The sequence below is a fragment of the Ursus arctos genome, unplaced genomic scaffold (assembly GCF_023065955.2).
Source record: "Ursus arctos isolate Adak ecotype North America unplaced genomic scaffold, UrsArc2.0 scaffold_36, whole genome shotgun sequence".
In the NCBI taxonomy this organism is placed as follows: Eukaryota; Metazoa; Chordata; class Mammalia; order Carnivora; family Ursidae; genus Ursus; species Ursus arctos.
The window spans coordinates 7190373-7209682 of NW_026623050.1; the positions used below are offsets into that span (position 1 = coordinate 7190373).

General features: G+C 38.3%; 1 protein-coding gene across 3 annotated transcripts in view; it reads right to left on the reverse strand.

Moving 5' to 3' along the window:
- The window catches only part of INO80 (INO80 complex ATPase subunit), a 128966-nt gene that overhangs the window by 68250 nt on the left and 41406 nt on the right, over positions 1-19310 (reverse strand). For all 3 annotated transcript variants that reach the window (XM_026479989.4, XM_026479987.4, XM_026479988.4), the window contains 9 exons: positions 14933-14986; positions 13725-13928; positions 11507-11702; positions 10189-10256; positions 8947-9156; positions 8382-8462; positions 7598-7693; positions 936-995; positions 358-500 (listed from right to left, as the gene is read on the reverse strand). In XM_026479989.4, coding sequence (XP_026335774.1) covers positions 358-500; positions 936-995; positions 7598-7693; positions 8382-8462; positions 8947-9156; positions 10189-10256; positions 11507-11702; positions 13725-13928; positions 14933-14986 — 1112 coding nt within the window. The remainder of the gene's footprint in view (positions 1-357; positions 501-935; positions 996-7597; positions 7694-8381; positions 8463-8946; positions 9157-10188; positions 10257-11506; positions 11703-13724; positions 13929-14932; positions 14987-19310) is intronic.

Consider the following 19310-nt stretch of genomic DNA (forward strand, 5'->3'; position numbering starts at 1 on the left):
TCCTCCTAAGATCTCTTGTTCAAAATGTTCCCTGAATCAAAGGGCAGACAAGCCTTCTCCTACAAAAATGTTCCTGGAAGAACAAAGACCTATTAAGATGCAATAATTATTGAGTAGAGAAATAGAAGTTAAGAAAAACCCTGTATTCTAAACATTAATATTTGTATTCCATGTAAAATGCAAAAGGAAATTTTTGCTTTCTGGTCAGATACATGGCATATGCAGAGAACATATCATGCCATGTTCTGAAACCTCTCTGATCTTTATTCACCTGTGTGTATACATATGTCTATATCCTATATTTATATATCTACACAGCCTCAGTCTACAGAGTTTGGTTTCTATTAATCATGTTACCTGGAACTACTCTTGAGTGCCTGGGCCTCATCCAATACCATGTACTGCCACTTGACCCGCTGGAAGTACTTTACATCCTGCACCACCAGCTGGTAGCTGGTGATAACCACATGGAAGGGGGCATCCTGAGTGTAGAGGGTCTTCTGTAAATACAAGAAGGGAAGAATGAAAATAGGTACCTAATAATTCATAAGATAATGAGGAATGGATTTTATTTTCTAAGGCTAAGAAGTTTAAGACAGTCCTACTAAAGATGTGCTTCTCCTACGTAGCAGATGTAAACTGAATTAAACCATAACTGTTTTTAAAGTACTCACCTTAATTACAGACCATGTTAAACATTAATCTTCAGCTTATTTAAGAGTTCTTACTTAATCCTGGACTTTAAGTCCAGCTGATTGTCTATAATGAGAAAAGTGTTGTAGAAGAAAAAAAGTGCACTGGCCTAGTGTCTAGAAATATATATAAGATTTTATACACAAGAAATTACTCAAATAAAATGGAGAAATGATTGCATATGTATGTGTGTGTGTGTGTATGCATGGGCATATGTGTATATGCAATAAGCTGAAAGTTACCTGACTCCAGAACCTCCTGATAACTTTTCTATCATGAGGATTTCCCCAGTATGGTAGCACCTGGAAAAAGGACCATTATACAGATTATTTCCTATTTATAATCTTAAAAGTATGATCACAAATGTTATTCAGAATGATTTTAAAAGAACCTAAAAAACAAATATAGGAATTCCTCTTCTGTCACTGCCACTAGTACGCTTCCTGCTGACTGAATTAAAACACACATACAAAACATTTGTGAGAAGGCATCAGAAATCTACCATGGCAGAGAATTACAGAGTCAAGATCCAGAAAAGAAAGTCTTTCCAGAAAGTAAAGCCTGACACCTGGTATGTGTCCTTCCTAAAGGTGTTGATCCTTTCTAAAAGTTCTAGTTGAGAAGCTAAGAAATTGAGCAGAGTATTTTTTTTAAGAGATGCATGGCCTACAGAACAAAACCTGTAGTTCAAGGAGGAAGGATTAGATAACCACCCACCTCCCTGGCCTTAAGACAGGAATCACAGGATACATACCCATGGGCAGTAAAGGTCAACTACAGACAGATGAGCCTTACCAAGTACTGAATGCCAACTTTGAATCATCTCAATTCCTGACCAGATTAAGGTGGGGACTTTGGATTATTAGTGCCCACCCCCCCCAACCCGGCCCCACCAAATTACTAGAGGCCAAAAACAAAACAAACACCACCAACCCAGAACACACATAAGTCCCCTCTGGAAGAAGAAAACAGAGCACACAATTATTTCTAGAATTTTTCCTATATGATGTCTGGCATACAATAAAAACACAAATAAACAAAACCAACAAAAAAGCCCCAGACATATGGAAAGGCTAGACCCCATGACTGAAAACCAACATGAGAAACAGATACAGGAAATAAAACTAGAGGAGACCCAAATAATGAAAATATCAGAAACAGACTTTTAAAAAAGATGCTAATTTGTTCCTGGAATTAAAAGATAAGCTTGGGAATTTCAGTGGTGTACCAGAAACTATAAAGTACCAAAGGGAGTTTTTTTAGAACTGGAAAACACAAGAACTAAAACTGAGAATTCAACCATGGGTTTAATGATAGATTAGATGCAGCTTAGAGAAAATTAGTGAAACAGATGTTAGGTTAGAAGGAAATATTTAGACTAAAGCATGGTGAAACAAAAGAATGCAAAATTCAGCACTTTTTCTGTGACGTCTCTAGGTGTGGTTTTCTTTCAAAGTGCTTCTTGGATCTGTAGCTTGACGTTTTTTTGTTGTTTTGAAAAATCTCAGTCACGATGAAGTATAAATATACAAGAAGAAATGAAGAGCAGAGGAAACAGTGAATAGGTAATATGAATATATCTAAACAAATTTAAAATGTATAGTAATAATAAAATGCTTTGTGGGGTTTCAAAGAGAAAATATACACAAAAACAACAGCATGTCTCTCTCTCTCAAATAAATAAATAAAATCTTTAAAACAACAACAGAACGTAAGTCTACAGAAAAGGAATGTACGTAAAGTATACTAAAAGCCCAGGGCACCTGGGTGGCTCACTTGGTTAAGTGTCCAACTCTGATACTGGCTCAAGTCATGATCTCAGGGTTGTGGAACCTGCTTAGGATTCTTTCTTTCCCTCTCTCTCTGCCTCCATCCCACCCCACTCACGGGCTCTCTCTCAAACTCTAAGGAAAAAAAAAAAAGTACACTAAAGCCCTTGTACTGTCTGGAAAGCAGTAATAGTATTAATTTATATTACTTTTTTATTTTTTTTATTTTTATTTTTTTTTAAAGATTTTATTTATTTATTCGACAGAGATAGAGACAGCCAGCGAGAGAGGGAACACAAGCAGGGGGAGTGGGAGAGGAAGAAGCAGGCTCATAGCGGAAGAGCCTGATGTGGGGCTCGATCCCAGAACGCCGGGATCACGCCCTGAGCCGAAGGCAGACGCTTAACCGCTGTGCCACCCAGGCGCCCCTAATTTATATTACTTTTTTAAAAGTCAAGGATGCATGTTCCTTGACTCTTAGGTATTCTCCTGGGTATCTACTAAGAATAAAATGAATATATAATTAGCAAGCTAAGAAGGAATGAAGAAGAAGAAAAAAAAAAAAAGAGTAGTAAAATCTAATCAATCCAAAGGACACAAGAAAGGAGAAAAAGGAAAGCTGTAGAAGTAGAAAGCAAACAGCCAGGCAGATTTCAAATCCATGTATCAGTAACTACATTAAAAGTCAGCATAAATATTAAAAAATAAAAGGCAAGGAAAAACCTTAAATGTAAACAGAATGGTTAAACGTAAAAGAAAGAAAGAGATACCACATAAAAACCAGAACAAAGCTAATCTATTTAATGCCAAAGAAAACAAGAATAAGGCAAAAAGTCTTAAAAAGAGAAATTTCATGATAATAAAAGGTTTGATTTATCAGGAAGATAAAAATAATTATAAACTTGTATACAACTCACAGCCTCAAAATATAAAGCAAAATGGGCAGAAGAAAACAAAAATGGATAAACCCTTAATTGTGGTAATTAAAAAAATTTATTTATTTATTTGAGAGACAGAGAATGCACAAGCAAGGGGGGGGGCAGAGGAACACAAAGACTCCTGGTAGGGTGGGGAGCCCAACAGGGGCTCTATCCCAGGACCCTGAGATCATGACCCCAGCCGAAGTCAGATGCTTAATCGACTGAACCACCCAGGCTCCCTGTGGTAATTTTAACATACTTCTTTCAGTTAGTATTTGGACAGGCAGACAAAAGAATCAGTAAAGATACAGAAGAGCTGAAATACACCTGACCTAATCAACACATATACAATGCTGCACTCAACAACTGCATAACACCTACTACCTACGAACAGATACAAGACATTTATCAACATTGACTATATGGTGGACCGTAAAAGAAAAGTTTCAAAAAATTTCAAAGGATTAAAATCATAAAAAGCCTGTTTTCCATCCTATCACAGTAAATTTAAGCTGTAAATTAGTAACAAGATACCTAAAAAATCGTCCTTTGTTAGGAAATTAAGAACCCCCCTTCCTTCCTTATTTATTTATTTATTTAAAGTAGGCCCCACGCCCAATGTGGGGCTTGAACTCACAACCTTGAGATCAAGAGTCACATACTATACCAACTGAGCCAGCCAGGTGCCTCAAGAACCACTCTTTTTTTTTTTTTTTTAAAGATTTTATTTATTCACCTGACAGAGAGAGAAAGTGCGCACACATGCACCTGCACAAGCAGGGGGAGTGGCAGGCAGAAGGAGAAGCAGGCTCCCCGCTGAGCAGAGAGCCTGATGTGGGGCTCAATCCCAGGACCCCGGGACCATGACCTGAGCTGATGGAGATGCTTAAGCAACTGAGCCACCCAGGCACCCCCAAAAACCACTCTAAAACAAGCCATGAATCAAACAGGGACTTGAAATAGAAGCTAGAAATTATTTTGAATTAAAGAATAATGCAAATGTGGCCCATCAAACCTTTGGATGGCTATAGTCATGCTTAGAAAGCGATTAATACCGTTAAATACACTTACTGGAAAAGGCTGAAAATCAACAATCTAAGCTCCATCCAGAGATGTTAGAAAAAGAAAAAAGTGCACAAAAAAGTAGACAATAAAAGAGCAGAAATGAATGAAATAGAAAACACATAAAAGAGCCAATTTCAGGAATGAAAATGGAATATTAACCATAGAAAAAAATGTAAGCCATATTTCTCGGGGAAAAAAGAGGAATCAGAGGCATTGATCATACTAGAATCATAAAACAAATGTTACTCAGATACCTGCCAAATAAAATGAACTTTCAGATGTTATCATCATAGATCAAAGTATCTTTGAATGCAAACTAACTACAAATCTGAGCAGAGTCTACATTTAACTATGTTCTGTAGGGAAGTGAGTACATTTCTGACGATCTAAAGGAGTAATGGCAATAGAAGCAATGAATCAATAGAGCAGAGGTCATCAAACCTTTTCTGTAAACAGGTAAATGATAAATATTTTCGGCTTTGCAGGCGATATGATCTCTGTCACAACCATTCAACTATGCTGCTGTAGTGAGAATGTAACCATAAATAACACTGAAATGGAAGAGCATGGCTGTGTCTCAACATATACCTACAACAGTTTAAAAACATGAAAACTACCTTTAGCTTGCAAGCTGTACAAAAAAACAGGTGGCAGATTTCTCAATAAGTTAAATACAGAATGACCCTGCAATTCCACTCTGAAGTATATACGAAAAGAACTGAAATGAAAACAGGACGGGTATTCAAATGATAACCTGTACATGAATGTTCGTAACAGTACTATTAACAATAGCGAAAAGGTGGAAACAGCCCAAATACCATTGAGAGATAAATGGATAAACAAAATATAGTGTGCCCAGATAATGACACATTATTCAGTCATAAAAAGGAATGACATGCTAAAACATGAAAATATTGTGTTATGTGAAAAGAAGCCAGACATAAAAGGCCACCGATTATATGATTCCAATTAGATGAAATATCCAGAATTAGCAAATCCAGAGAAGCAGACTTGTGGTAGCCAGGGGCTAGAGGGAAAGGGGATTAGGAAGTGACTGTTTAATGGGGAAGAGGTTTCTGTTTGGGATGATGAAAAAATTCTGCAACCAGACAGCACTGACCATTGCACCACACTGTAAATGTACATAATACTAGTAAATTGTACACTTTAAATCGGTACATTTTAGACTTTTTATGTATGTGTGTGGGTTTTTTTTTTTCTTAAGTAATCTCTACATCCAATGTGGGGCTTGAACTCACGACCCTGAAATCTAGTTGGATGCTCTACTGACTGAGCGAGGCAGGTGCTCTCCTTATGTATGTGTATTTTATCACAATTTAAAACAATGAAACAAAACAAACTAGGACAAATGAAAGTGGCAACTGGAATTTTAGTGACCCCTAGAATACCAAAAGGAAGCTCAACATGGAAACGAGTGCTCAGTTCCAGGCCTAGGCACAAAATCAAAGGAGAGGTATCAATGATGCAAGCAGTACTACATTGCCATCTAATGGCCAGGAAGTTAATACTGAAAACTCAAGTGGTTTGGTGGAAACTTTCTGATTATTCAACATGTACCGGAAAAGGAAACAAAAATGAATGAATGGATGAACGAACGAACGAATGAATAAAAAATATGGCAGCTCCATATTCCCAATGGCAAAGAACTCTAGAGAAAAATACTCAACAAATTGCTTTAGAATCTCATCTTCTTAGAAATTTAAAAATGAGTCAGCAAAGTTAAAAGTTATACACTTAATGTGCCTTGTAAACAGTTTCTAAATCTACAACTTAGCCACAAAGGTGGACCACAGCCACAAAGGTATCCCAAAGTGGAATATCTCAGACGTGTCATTATTCCCTACAAAATATAAGTGAGAAAACACATGACCCCCCGCCCCACTTCCACCCTATCCTGTGCCCTTTAAATTGCATGGAACCTGTGTATCATGGAGACCCCAAATCAGGGAGACCATAACAGTAACTCTTGATATAGAAACTCTATAAGATCCTCCTCACCATGCAATTTCATCATCATTATATTACTTCAGGGACAGAACACATATTTAACAGATTTCACCATTTTTACTTGCAAGCAATATAATAAATCCTACCCATTCTTTCTTACATACCAATAACTTTCCACAATTAAACCCTGTTTAATAAATCTTATCCACATCTTACCCAACTTAGTGGAACATACTTCCTTGCTGATCACTTCCGACCTCAATCTCACTTCTTTTCCTCTAAATTAGTTAAAATCAACTTTCTTATTATCTACGCCAGACATTATAGTCTGGACTAGGACTAAAGATCTGATTTTAGAGTATCAAGAAAATAAATTATTTCTGAATATATGGGGGGACGACCATGCAGTAAATTATAGGGTATGTGCCCTGATAATATGATTTGCCAAAATCTCTGTTAAACAAATAAGGTAGATATTTTCTTCTATGGCAGTTTGACCAGGAGTATCAATCTATGTGGCTAATGCAGCAAATCATTCAAATTGGACTTTGGCTTTCTCACTTATGAAACGTAAGGATGTAATATGCCCTCTTATTGCTCCCATCAGTAACTTTTTTTTCTTTTAAGATTTTATGTATTTATTTGAAAGAGAGAGAGAGCACAGAGGGAGCAGCAAAGGGAGTGGGAGAAGAAGGCTCCCCGCTAAGCAGGGAGCCTAACAGGGGGCTCAATTCCAGGACCCTGGGATCATGACCTGAGCTAAAGGCAGACGCTTAACCAACTGAGCCATCCAAGCACCCCAGTAATTTTTCTTTAAGATACACTTATTTTAGAGAGAGGGCATGAGAGAGAGAGAGAGAGAGACAAGAGAGAGTGTGCGCATGAGAGTGAACGCGGAAGGGAGGAGTGAAAGGAGAGGGAGAATCTCAAGCTGACTCCTCGCTGAGCATGGAGCCCAGGACCCTGAGATTATGACGTGAGCAGAAATCAAGAGCTGGACCCCTAACTGACTGAGCCACCCAGGCGCTCCACCCATCAGTAACTTTTAAAGGGAATGTACTTAAAGTATTTTGGAAAAAAATGCAAGAAATTTAAAACTCTTAGAGCAATTAAGTAAGGCAGCAAAACAAAAGTCAGAAAGTTTATTTTAAAGAGGAAAAGAAATTTTTGTTGGATTTTTACCTTAAATTTAGGAACAAATCTAGTAAACTCCTGGTGCCAATTGTTAAGAGTAGAAGCAGGTGAAATTATTAAGAAAGGTCCCCAGATGTTCTCTCTCTGAAAGACAAAACTGGGTCAGCTAACTGCTGAAAACTGAAGATACTTAGTTCAAAATTATAATCAATGACAAGAGCAGTTCAAGAATAAATAATACATTACAACATGAGAAATGGTGCCTAGCTCCCACATCTGAATACTCAGTAATAATATCCTATGTTAATAATAACACAGGCAAGGAATTTGCTCAGAAAAACCATGAGAGAAAATACCAAGCAATTACTCCCACCCCCACCACTTATAGGTCCTAATTTCTATCATTCACAAAGCACTTATGATATCCTGACTTGTATGTATTGCTTTCCCTTATACGAGATGATCGTAACAATTTTACTGTTATTGGAGCTTTTGCTATTTTCAAAATGCTTCTACACCTATTTTCTCATTTAATTTTCACAGAATTCCTACAAAGTAGGTATTATCCCCACTCTGTGCAAGTAGAAACTAAACCTCAGAGAATTAAAGTGAAGTCAGAGCAAAAGAGATCAGATGAATTGCCAGTTTACATTGTTTATAGTCAACAGAGTTCAGATGTGAACCTGGGTCTTCTGGTTCTAACTAACTACAATGTCTTTGCCACTATACCTGCTGTTCTCATATGCTACAAAGCCTAGCATAATGCTTGATAATGGCTGATTCCCGCTCCAGACTCTAGAGTGGGGAAGATAGAAGGACTGCAGCTACCCACCTCAGCCAGATGGGCCAGGAGGGCAATACTCTGTACTGTTTTACCAAGGCCCATTTCATCTGCAAGAATGCCATTAATGCCCTGGAAAAAAAAAATACAGTCAATAACCTCTCACATTCCATCATACAGGATTCAATCTACTGTCCCCCAAAACTAACCAAACTCTCAGTCTTATTTAAACAGAAGTGGCTAGAAATACCATTTCATTACTATTACCCACTGCTGTAATGATTCCTTTTGCCAACTCCATAGCTACAACTATGAATCATGGTTATCTGAGGTGAACAGGCCAAAGCCAGTTTTTCAGCTAGTTTAATCTAGGCAAAAAAGCAATCACGTTTACCAAGACCACATAAGACAAACTATGTACACTATACAAATATTCTCCAATAAAATTTCAGATTAAAAATATAAAGACATCTTTCTGACTCTTGTCAGAGGATACAGCTTTTCAAAGGGATGAAATTTAAAACATTGTCTCATGCTCATTTCACAATACACTGAACCAGTGACTTTAGGAAAATGTAACGAAAGAGAGTGGGTATGGCATAGTTCTAAAATTCACCTGTTCATAGAGATTTGCCAACCAATTCATGCCTTTCAGCTGATAGCCTTTTAATTTGCCATTAAAAATTGTAGGCTGTGGAATATCTTCCCCAGCCCGGATAGATGGGTTTGCCAGGCTGTAACTCTCCCCAAACCCAGTGCCAGACTTGTTTGCTGCCCGAAGGGCAGCTGCTCGACTTTCTTTTGCATCTTCATCAAATGACCTTGTCTGGAAAATAAAAACGTGTTAGAAGAAAAATAAGAGGGAAAAAATGAAATTCAAATAAAGTTCATAATGATAATATATCTACTTTGTGGTAACTGGAACAAAATTTCTGATAACATTATGTAACATATTATGTATAAAGTATAATATACGAGGGGCGCCTGGGTGGCTCAGTTGGTTAAGCAGAGGTCATGATCTCGGGGTCCTAGGATTGAGCCCTGGCCTGGGCTCCCTGCTCAGCTGGGAGCCTTCTCCTCCCTCTGCTCCTCCCCCTGTTCATGTTCTCTTCAAATTAAAAAAAAAAGCACAATATATGAAACACTACTAATATTTTACATTAATTTAACAATTATATTAAGAATACGCTTTTGATGAGCAGACATATTACAAGACTATAAACCATATTACATGACCACTTGTTTAATCAAGGAATGTGTTAAAAATCTGATATAAAATTTGTTTAGCTGGGGTTGGTGTGGAGAAGGTCAAGTTTATTCTGACTTGGACACTGTTACATGGGGTTCCTATGCAATATTTTTTTTACTTTCTTTACTTACTTCAACTTCAACTTAATCTAACTGCAGTTTCTTCTGATTTCATGAAGTAGCACTACATCAAGAATTAGCTAGTTATTACTAAGATGAAAGAAGGTCCTAACATAGCAGTATTCTTAAGGCAATGATACAGCTCTCTTAACAAGCACCAGTGTGGTCTTTTCCACTAAACAATCATGATGCATTTAACACTATATTACCCATGATTACTCAGGTCAACAAAAAAATAGGTAAACTGTCCTAGCTTCAATCAACACACTCCTAAAGTTTAGACAAGTGAATGCTCATTTTCCACCTTTCCTCAATTATTCCGACTGTACTAAATAGAGACACAGCCTGCACCCAATACAGTCACATATATACACATCTGCCAATGCTTTTAATTGAAAATATGAGGAAGAATAAAGGAAGACCACCCAAATGAAAGGCTGTAGGGTACTTCCAGAGTCCCTCACAGTTTCTTTTCATTTTTAAGACTCACCCGAGCTTGATGAATATGATAAGCATTTTCAGCATTCTTCAGGGCCTGGGCTTTGAAATGGTTACTATCTGAAAAGGAAAACTTAGAGATTATCACATGTCATTAACTGATCTCCTTCAAACACGCAACTCACGCGAACATTGTCAATCCCTAACTCCCCCAATTTACTCATCCCTAAGCTCACAGGGAGTGAGAGTGTAGAAAGGTTCAAATTACATGACAGAGGTAAGGACCTAGAAGTGGCTATGAAGGCAGAGGGCTGCCATGGTCTCCATAGCCACAGGAAGCTCACAGAAACCACCAGAATACTGAGCTCATCTCCCAATCCTGGGTTTCTTGCACAAAGCAAAGAAAAGCAAAACAATGAGGATTCAAAATTGTGATAGATTTCCGCTGGGTGAAACTATTCCCAAAGAAGAAATCCAAACATGTATAAACCCCAAGAGCCTTGCAAGCACACTCATTCTTTTTATTCAGAGCTCAAAGCGATCTTGATCACTATTCTCTATGAAATTCCCCTTGAATTTCACCCCAATTCATCCCTCCCCTTGTGGTTACAAAAAGACCACAACTGAGGGGCAACTGGGTGGCTCAGTCAGTTAAGCATCTGCCTTTGGCTCAGGTCGTGATCTGAGGGTCCTGTGATAGTGCCCCGCATTGGGCTCCCTGCTCAGCAAGGGGTCTGCTTGTCCTTCTCTCTCCCTCCCTGGCCTGTGCTCTCACTCTAAGAAACAAATAAAATCTTTCTAAAAAATAATACCACAGGGGCGCCTAGTTGGCTCAGGTTATGATCCCAGGGTCCTGGGACCGAGCCCTGCATTGGGCTCCCTGCTCGCAGGGAGCCTGCTTCTCCCTCTCCTCCCCACTTGTGCTTTCTCTCGCTATCTCTCTCTCCCTCTCTCTCAAATAAATCTAAAAAAAACTAAAAAACAAAAAAACCACCACAACTGAACAGTCTCTTTCTCATGCTTGACTTGTATCACCAAGAACCTTGTTATGTGAGAGATGATTTTCTCTGCTGAGACATGTTCACTGAATTCTTCTGATATAATACCCTCCATTTCTACCAACAAATCAAAACATATAAAATATTCCCAAACTTATATAAACACACCCTTTCCTTTTCAAATTCTTTAATAAAAGTTATTCTGTATGTTTGTTTTATTCATCCTTTCCCTACTCCAGTGCAATAAATTCCCCTTTACTAATCATTACCTACCGATCAAGATAAAACTTATAAGAACTAATCATGTGTATAGCCTTAGGTATAAAATAATGGAGGATACCCACTCCCTCTACTTCCTGATTCAGGACTCACCATAATCCTCCTGTGTGATGTTAACTACCACCCCTCCACCAATGTCAATTTGTCTTTGGGTGGAACTGTCTTCCAGTTTCCTTAGGATTTCTTCCTGAATTCCATCATGACCCATGTCTCGTTTGCGACTCATGAAATGGGCATATAACTCTGTCTGGGTGATTAGGAAGTTCAGTTTTCGCTGCTGCCTCTTGGCCTAAAGGGGAAGAAAGTTATTTTCACTAAAGAGAGTGAATCACATACAAAAGGTGATCAATAGAATTCACCAAATCTATATATAGTTTGCATATAATTCTTCTACAAATTCTTTGTCTTTGGAAAGGTAGTTAATTGCTAACACACAATTTTATTATAATCAAGTCAGGGGTACTAAAAGCAAAGAATAGCCTTTACTTATATTTAATAATAACATGGGCTTTGCTCTCATTTACAATATGAAATCTGTTCTCTATTAGGCTTCTGTCTAAAATGCTTATTTCTTTACTGTATGATTTTCCTAGAGTGGCACTGAGACACCAACTAAACTCAACCAACGCATTTTATTCCACAACCTGGGTGCAGATACATGTGTACAGCTTTAATATCTTAAAAAATGTAAACATGTGAAAAGATCTTCTTCATCACCAAAAGTCAAAATAAGTGACTAGGAGCTATGAATTATTCTGAAAAGTCAATGCAGGAGAAGCCAATCAAAGGAAGAAAATCCTCCTGAAAACAGTGTATAGTTCATCTGTGATAATGATCTACGAAGGATGACTATAGATCAAATACACACACGCACACGGTCACTGCTCTGCAGGAACTAGTTTACAATAAAACTCTTAAGAGGTACAGCTGATTTATCCTTGATCCAATACCTCCCCAAATTAAAAATAAAAACATAACAAGGAAGTTAGCCAAGAAAGGAGACCAGTCCTAAAAAATGTTACGCAAAACTATGCTCTCTCTTTACGATTTTACAGTACTTGAGCCAGGTTCAAGTGAGTAGGAAATCTGAAAGACAGTTTAACAGAAAATGGAGTTACTTTCCATAATGGATACAGGTGTTTATGCTTAGTATGTTAGCAAAGCAAACATACTTCAAAAAAACCTTTCCAAATTAAAACAGAACAGTAATATCTGCTTTAACCTTAAAAAAAAGTCAAATACTACGTGTTCAAATGAACCAGGTAAATTAAAGGAACAATCAAGTTTCATCACAAATAGTTTTATTTCAAAAGATCGGAGAAAGACATAAATATAACCATGAAGGAAACTCATTGGTTAACTATCGACAAAATTGAGAGAACGTCTCACAAACCTAGACTAGAAGTCTGGTGCTTGCAAAACTTTAGGATCTGTGACTAACTCTCAAATGCCTCTAAATTCAGTAAGTATTCCAGATAGCATCAAATGTTTCCTAACACACTAATATGTCTATCTTGCATGCAAAGATAAACGTTACCCAGAGGACTTAAGAGAACTGGGCAAAATCCATATTCATCCTCAAAGGCATGATAAAGGACAGAAGATCAAGAGCTCAGAAACAGCCACAGCTCTGCTCTGACAGGAGTACTACCCATACCTGAAAGGAAACATTAACCGATCCGCTGATTCCCTTCCTCCAGACCTCAACTTTCCTTCCACACATCCCAACTGGTTTGCCCACGGCAACACAATGATTTCGTTCTCCTACCCTCTCTTCTTGCTTCCCTGAACAATCTACTCACCTACATTAGCTGACATCGAGTTTAAAGAGTACTGGCTGAAAGTTAAAACAGTGAAGCAGGTGGGGGGATGGGTCTCAAAACCGAACTAGCGGTCTATTGTTCCTATCTGGCCCTAAATCTGGCAGCCAGCCCTGTCCTTCCAACAAGGAAGAAACTGCAGCCAGTGCCTGGAACCAAGCCAAGATAAGCTGTAAGCAGTTTTCTTTTTGTTTCGTTTATCCCTCTTCTTTTTCCTTTTTTTTGCTCCTCAAGAAATATACAGAGGAATAAGGCTACAAAGAACAGAAAAACTTGGCATAGAAAAAGAGAGGTGAAGGCCAGGAAGAGGGCCTTACTGAAAGGATAAAAACAGAATCGGTTTATTGGACTACAATTACTATCCTCAAAATTATGTCTTAAAATGTTTTTCCAATGATTTCATTGATTAACTTGCAACTTACGTAGTACACACCAACCTCTGGATATGGCTGCAGCAATCAGGGTTTCAAAATTTTATACTACTGTCATACCTCCCGCATCTCCTCATCCAATTTCCGCTGCTCCAAGGCCTCCTTCTCTGCGCGTTTGCGGTGTTCCTTCTCCACCTTCTCATACTTCTTCCAGTACAGAAGCATCTCCTTGGTGAGGCGGCGGGCACGAGGCAAGGTCTCCTTACAGTTCTTCTGGGCCTGCAAGGCAGCTCGACGCACCTCCTTCATGCACTGGTGGGCAAGCTGCAGATGACAACAGCAGTCTCACAAAGAAGAAGACCCAACACCAGGGCCAGTTCTCCCTGAACTATAAACTACAGAACTCCTCAGTCTGTTCAGTGCACACAGTATTCCTATGGTCACATCTCTTTCTCCTCCTACGTGATTAATGTTCCCGCACAGTACTGTGACCCAGACCCAGACCCAACCCCGAGGTAATACAAGGAATGAGAAATATATACACATACTGCCTTAGTAGATGGGGGGGGGAGCGTAACGATCTGAGATGTGCTGGGAAGTTAGAGTATTATCACACACATTAATAGTAATAGTTATTAATGCTTATTATATGCTACGCTCCACTCTAAGCCTAACTAATTTATTCTTCACAAAAACTCTATGAAGTTGGTAGTATCAACATCCTCATGTTACAGATGAGGAAACTAAGGATGAGTGACCAGCCCAGGGAAACAGAACTAACAACATTACCTCATCCGATCTCACAGCTTTCAAAGGAAGCTGTGCTACTTCCCTCTGAAGGAAGGTATCGATATTAACATCATCATTTCTTAGATAAAGAGACTGAGCACAGGAAGCTTCCATGATCTGCTTAAGGAATCAGAGCAGGCTATGGTCTCATCCAAAAAGGGTCAAATACCAGAAATGTGAGGAGAGCAATTTTATTTTCTTTTTTAAAGATTTTATTTATTTATTTGACACAGAGAGAGGGATCACAAGTAGGCAGAGTGACAGGCAGAGGGAGAAGCAGGGCCCGAGCAGAGCAGGGAGCCCAATGTGGGGCTCGATCCCAGGACCCTGAGATCACAACCTGAGCCGAAGGCAGACGCTTCACCGACTGAGCCACCCAGGCGCCTCGGCAATTTTATTTTTAAAATAAATTGAGAACATTCAGAAATCCTCTTAGGTACTACTAGATTCATTATCAACAGGTCACAAGAGACAAGAGCAGCAAACATAAATTACGTTCCAGCACAACATAAAATGGGAAATACAAAACTATAATTTACCTTTCGGCTATTGGTGAGAAACAGGTTACGAGCTGAAGCTTTCTGCTTGTTGGCCTAAAATATTTAAAAACAAATTATTTCATTTAGGAGTCCTTTTGAAATAAGGTAATGTAGACTGACACGGTCTTCTACTCAATTCCTCGAGGGTTAAAAAAAAAGTCATCCAAACGCCCCAACTCAGAACCCCACGCAAAGCTACTAGAGCAGTATTAAGAAGAATAAGCTAGTCCTGTGGCCGCCTTAAATAGAGTCTTCTGCAACCTTCTGGAAAGAATTTCAGTTATATTTTAGGCTTGACGTAGACTAGGAAAGTATAACAACATACCCAACGTATACCATCCTGACTAAAACACACTGCTTTCCAGAGCCAATCTGCAAAGAAGCTGCGATAGTAGTCACTCACACACAGAACCTGTTAGGAGAGAGGGAAACTAGCCTCCCAGTCTGTGAGTCTATCCTCCAACCAGGACAAACCTGCTGCTACTCTTCATTTCTGCCAACACTTAAGCTTCATCTTCTCAAACAAAAAATTCCAAGGCAGACCTAACACAAGATGATTCAGCAGCCAACAAACCAGTCACAAGCTGCTTATTTTGTCTTGCAATTCAGTTAAAACAAAAAACCTAATAAAAGAAACCTGATTTCCCAGGATGATCCACTTGACATGGGAGAAGACACAGCACAGGCACAGCTGAGTGATGCTCTGGCTGTTAAAGAACTCTCCCCCTAATTCTGAAGAAACAGTGGGTACAAAGTTACTGACAGCCCAAATGCCATTTATATAAAATTCCCACCTCAGACTGTCTGCTTATAGGAATTTCTAGGCTTTTTATAAAAAAAAAAAACTTTTACTACTGCTTAAGCAGCTAGCTACTGCCACTTTAAAGACAAGAATCTCAGATATTTCTAGTGAATTCCTGATCATCAGAAGGGCATCATTTTTTAAAAAATATTTTTATTTTTTAAAGTAATCTCTACACCCAATGTGAGGCTTGAACTCACAATCCTGAGATTAAGAGTCGTGTGCTCTACACACTGAGCCAGCCAGGTGCCCTGGAAGGGCATCATTCTGAAGCCTCTTCACCAGGTACAAAGAGGGTTTCCCCATTACTTCTCCCATCAAAAATGTTCCTATCTAAACTTTCTCTCCAAAAATACTTACAACTGGTATGGGGAGAAAAACAGCCATTATACAGTAGAGAAGCACCTACACACCAAGGGCTCAAAGCTAGTATCATCATTCTGGGACACACGTGTCATGTGCTTCCTAATGTGTCATACCAAGAAGGACACGTCACTCCTTTGGTAATCCTGCCCCAAATGCATAACCCAAATCTAATCATGAGGACTCGCATGAACCCAAATTCAGAAACACTGTACAAAACAACAGGGGTATACTATGTCGGATTTACAGGGCACCCTGTGTCAGAGATCAAAGAGAGGTGACAACGAAATGAAACACGGAGTCAGACTGGATCCTGGATTGAATCAAGAAAAAAAAAAAAAAACCTATAAAGGACGTTACAGAGCCAACTGATAAGAAATCTGAATATGGTCTGTGGACCAGAAAATAATTTTTATAACTTCACTGTGGTACTGTATGAGAGAATGTCCTTTTAAGAAACATACAATGAACTATTACAAAGTTCAGTACAAAGTGTCAAACTAACCCTCAAAATGGGGGAGGGAAAAAAAGCATGCATTTATATAACCAAAGCAAAGGAAGCAAACAATTGCTAACTATGAGTAAAAGTTACATGGAAGTTCCTTGCATTATTCTTCTCATATTATTTTAAAACTTCTTGTTTTGAACTAATTTTAAATTTACAGAAAAAGTTGCAAAAAATAATAGAGGTTCTTTACATCCCTCCTGCTGCTTTCCCTAGTTTTAGCATCTTATATAACTAGAATACAATTACTAAGAAAGGAAAATAACACTGGTAAAATATTAAATTACAAGTCTTATTTGAGTGTCAACAATTTTTCCACTAAAATCCTCTTCCTGTTCCAGCATCCGGTAACAGGATCCCATGTATTTAGTTGCTTTTCTCCTTAGTCTCTTCCTGTATGTTTCATTTCTTCAATCTTTCTCTTATGTCCTCAACACTTTTGAAAGGCACCAATCAGTTACTCTGTAGAATGTCCCCAAATTTGTGATTTTCTGGTATTTTTTCATGAATGGAATGATGTTATGCATTCTGGCAAGAATACCACAGAAATGATGTGTTCTTCATGCATCACGTCAAGTTCACGATGTCAACATTTATATTACAAGGGACTCCCTAGATCATTTGGGTAAAGTAGATTCTGCCAATTTTCACCATAATAGTTACTATCTTTCTTTTTGTGCTAATATGTATGCTGAGTAGATGCTTTTAGTCTGTGCAAACTGCTTCTCTTCTAACCTTCATCCTCTAATTTCAGTCTACATCAATGGATCCAGTCTGCAACAATTATCACTGTGGTATTTGTGTAATGATGGCTCTCTACTTCCTTTCTTCTGCACTCATTAATTGGAATTCTACTGTCAGGAAGAGTTGTTCCTTCTACCTTATCTATTTGCTTATTTATTTAAAACCGTATGGACTCATAAGTATTTCTTTAAATCTATGTGTTAAAATTCAGTATTATCTTTTTTTTTTTTTCTTTAAGTAAGCCACACGCCCAGTGTGGAGCCCATTGCAGGACTTGAACTCAAAACGCTGAGATCAAGACCTAATCTGAAATCAAGAGTGGATGCTTACCAACTGAGCCACCCAGGTACCCCAATATTATCATTATCAATTTTGGTGCTCAATTATTCTAACTTTGACCATGAGGAGCTCCTTCAAGTTGCCCCTGTGTTTTTTTGACAATTCCACACACTCAAATTTCTTTAAGCACTTCCTTACTTTCTGGTACTCCAAGATGTTTAAGGCTCATCTTGTATTTTCCCTGCCAAGTTCTGGTATAAACTACTTCTCCAAGGAGCTCTGGTTCATTTTATTAGAGAATAAAAGGTGTTTAGAAATCAAGACCTGGGCACAAGATACCCACACTGTTACTGGGGCGTCACTGTTTCCAGGCACTCTCAGCAAACAGAGCTAAAAAGTAAGTATATATGCATACTAACCTATGCATGCACACACAACTATATTTCTGTACATATCTATCTGTATATATATAAAAACCCATGAATTTATACTGATAGCTCTGATTCCAATCAAATTTCAAAGGCTTCACTTTAGCATTCCCAACAGTCACAAACTGGCTGTCAACTACAACATATTTATTTGTTCAATTCTAGTGCTCATTTAAAGTAGTTCTAAAATTACTAACCTACTCCTTTGTAAGAAACACTCACTATACTAATCATAGCATTTATGTATAGTTCTTTTGGTCTTTAGCCTTACATATGCAGTCAAAATACTGATTTCCTCCGTTACTTCAATGAGTCCTTTTCTTTCCCCACTCCTTGCAACTTGATTATGTTACTCATTTCTAATGCAGTTAAGCACTTGCTCCTGTCTTTATTCAACTTTGCCCACATATCCCCTCAACCTCCTTCTTCACCCACATCCTGGCTGGTTTTAATGGTTTTACTATAGGAGTATGTGAGTATGTGAGGAGTACATGAAACATTACTAGGATTCTGAAAGTCAGCCCTATACATAAAAGATGTACTTAAAGACTGCCCCCTCATCCCTGCTAACCTGTCCATTCCCCCCTTTCTTTCTACGTTTTTCCAACCTGCCCCTTATAAAAAATCCACATTTCTGGTTTACCCTTCCTGAATTTCTTTTGCATGAATGAGGATTTATTTATATATTTTCTTATATGCCTCTTTTGCTTACATGAAAGGTAAATACTACAGATACCTGTTTTTGTTTGCTTTTCTCACTTAACAGTACGTCCTAGAAATTACTCCACATCATCTCAAGAAGGCCTTCCTCATTATTTCTTTTTAACTACAGCATAATAATCCACTGTGTAGATCTACCATAGTTCAATTCAAGCCCCACATATAGGTACTTAAGTTGTTTCTTTTGCAATTAAATATAATGCTGTGGGGCACCTGGCTGGCTCAGTAGAGCTTGCTACTCTCGATTTTGGGATTGTGAGTTCGAGCTCCACTTTGGGTGTAGAAATTATAAATAAATAAATTTTAAAATAGTAACAATAATGCTGCAATGAGTAACTCTGTTTACATGTATTTTTGTATTGCCAGAGATTTAGCCTCAGGGTAATTTCTAGAAGCGGAAATGCTGGTTTGAAAGGTAAATGCATATGGAGATTGTTAAGTATTGCCAACTTGCCCTCCAGAAGAGTTCTGTCAAATTTGCATTCCTAGCAGCAATGTATGAAAGTGCCCGCTTCCTCACAGCCTCCTTGACAGAAT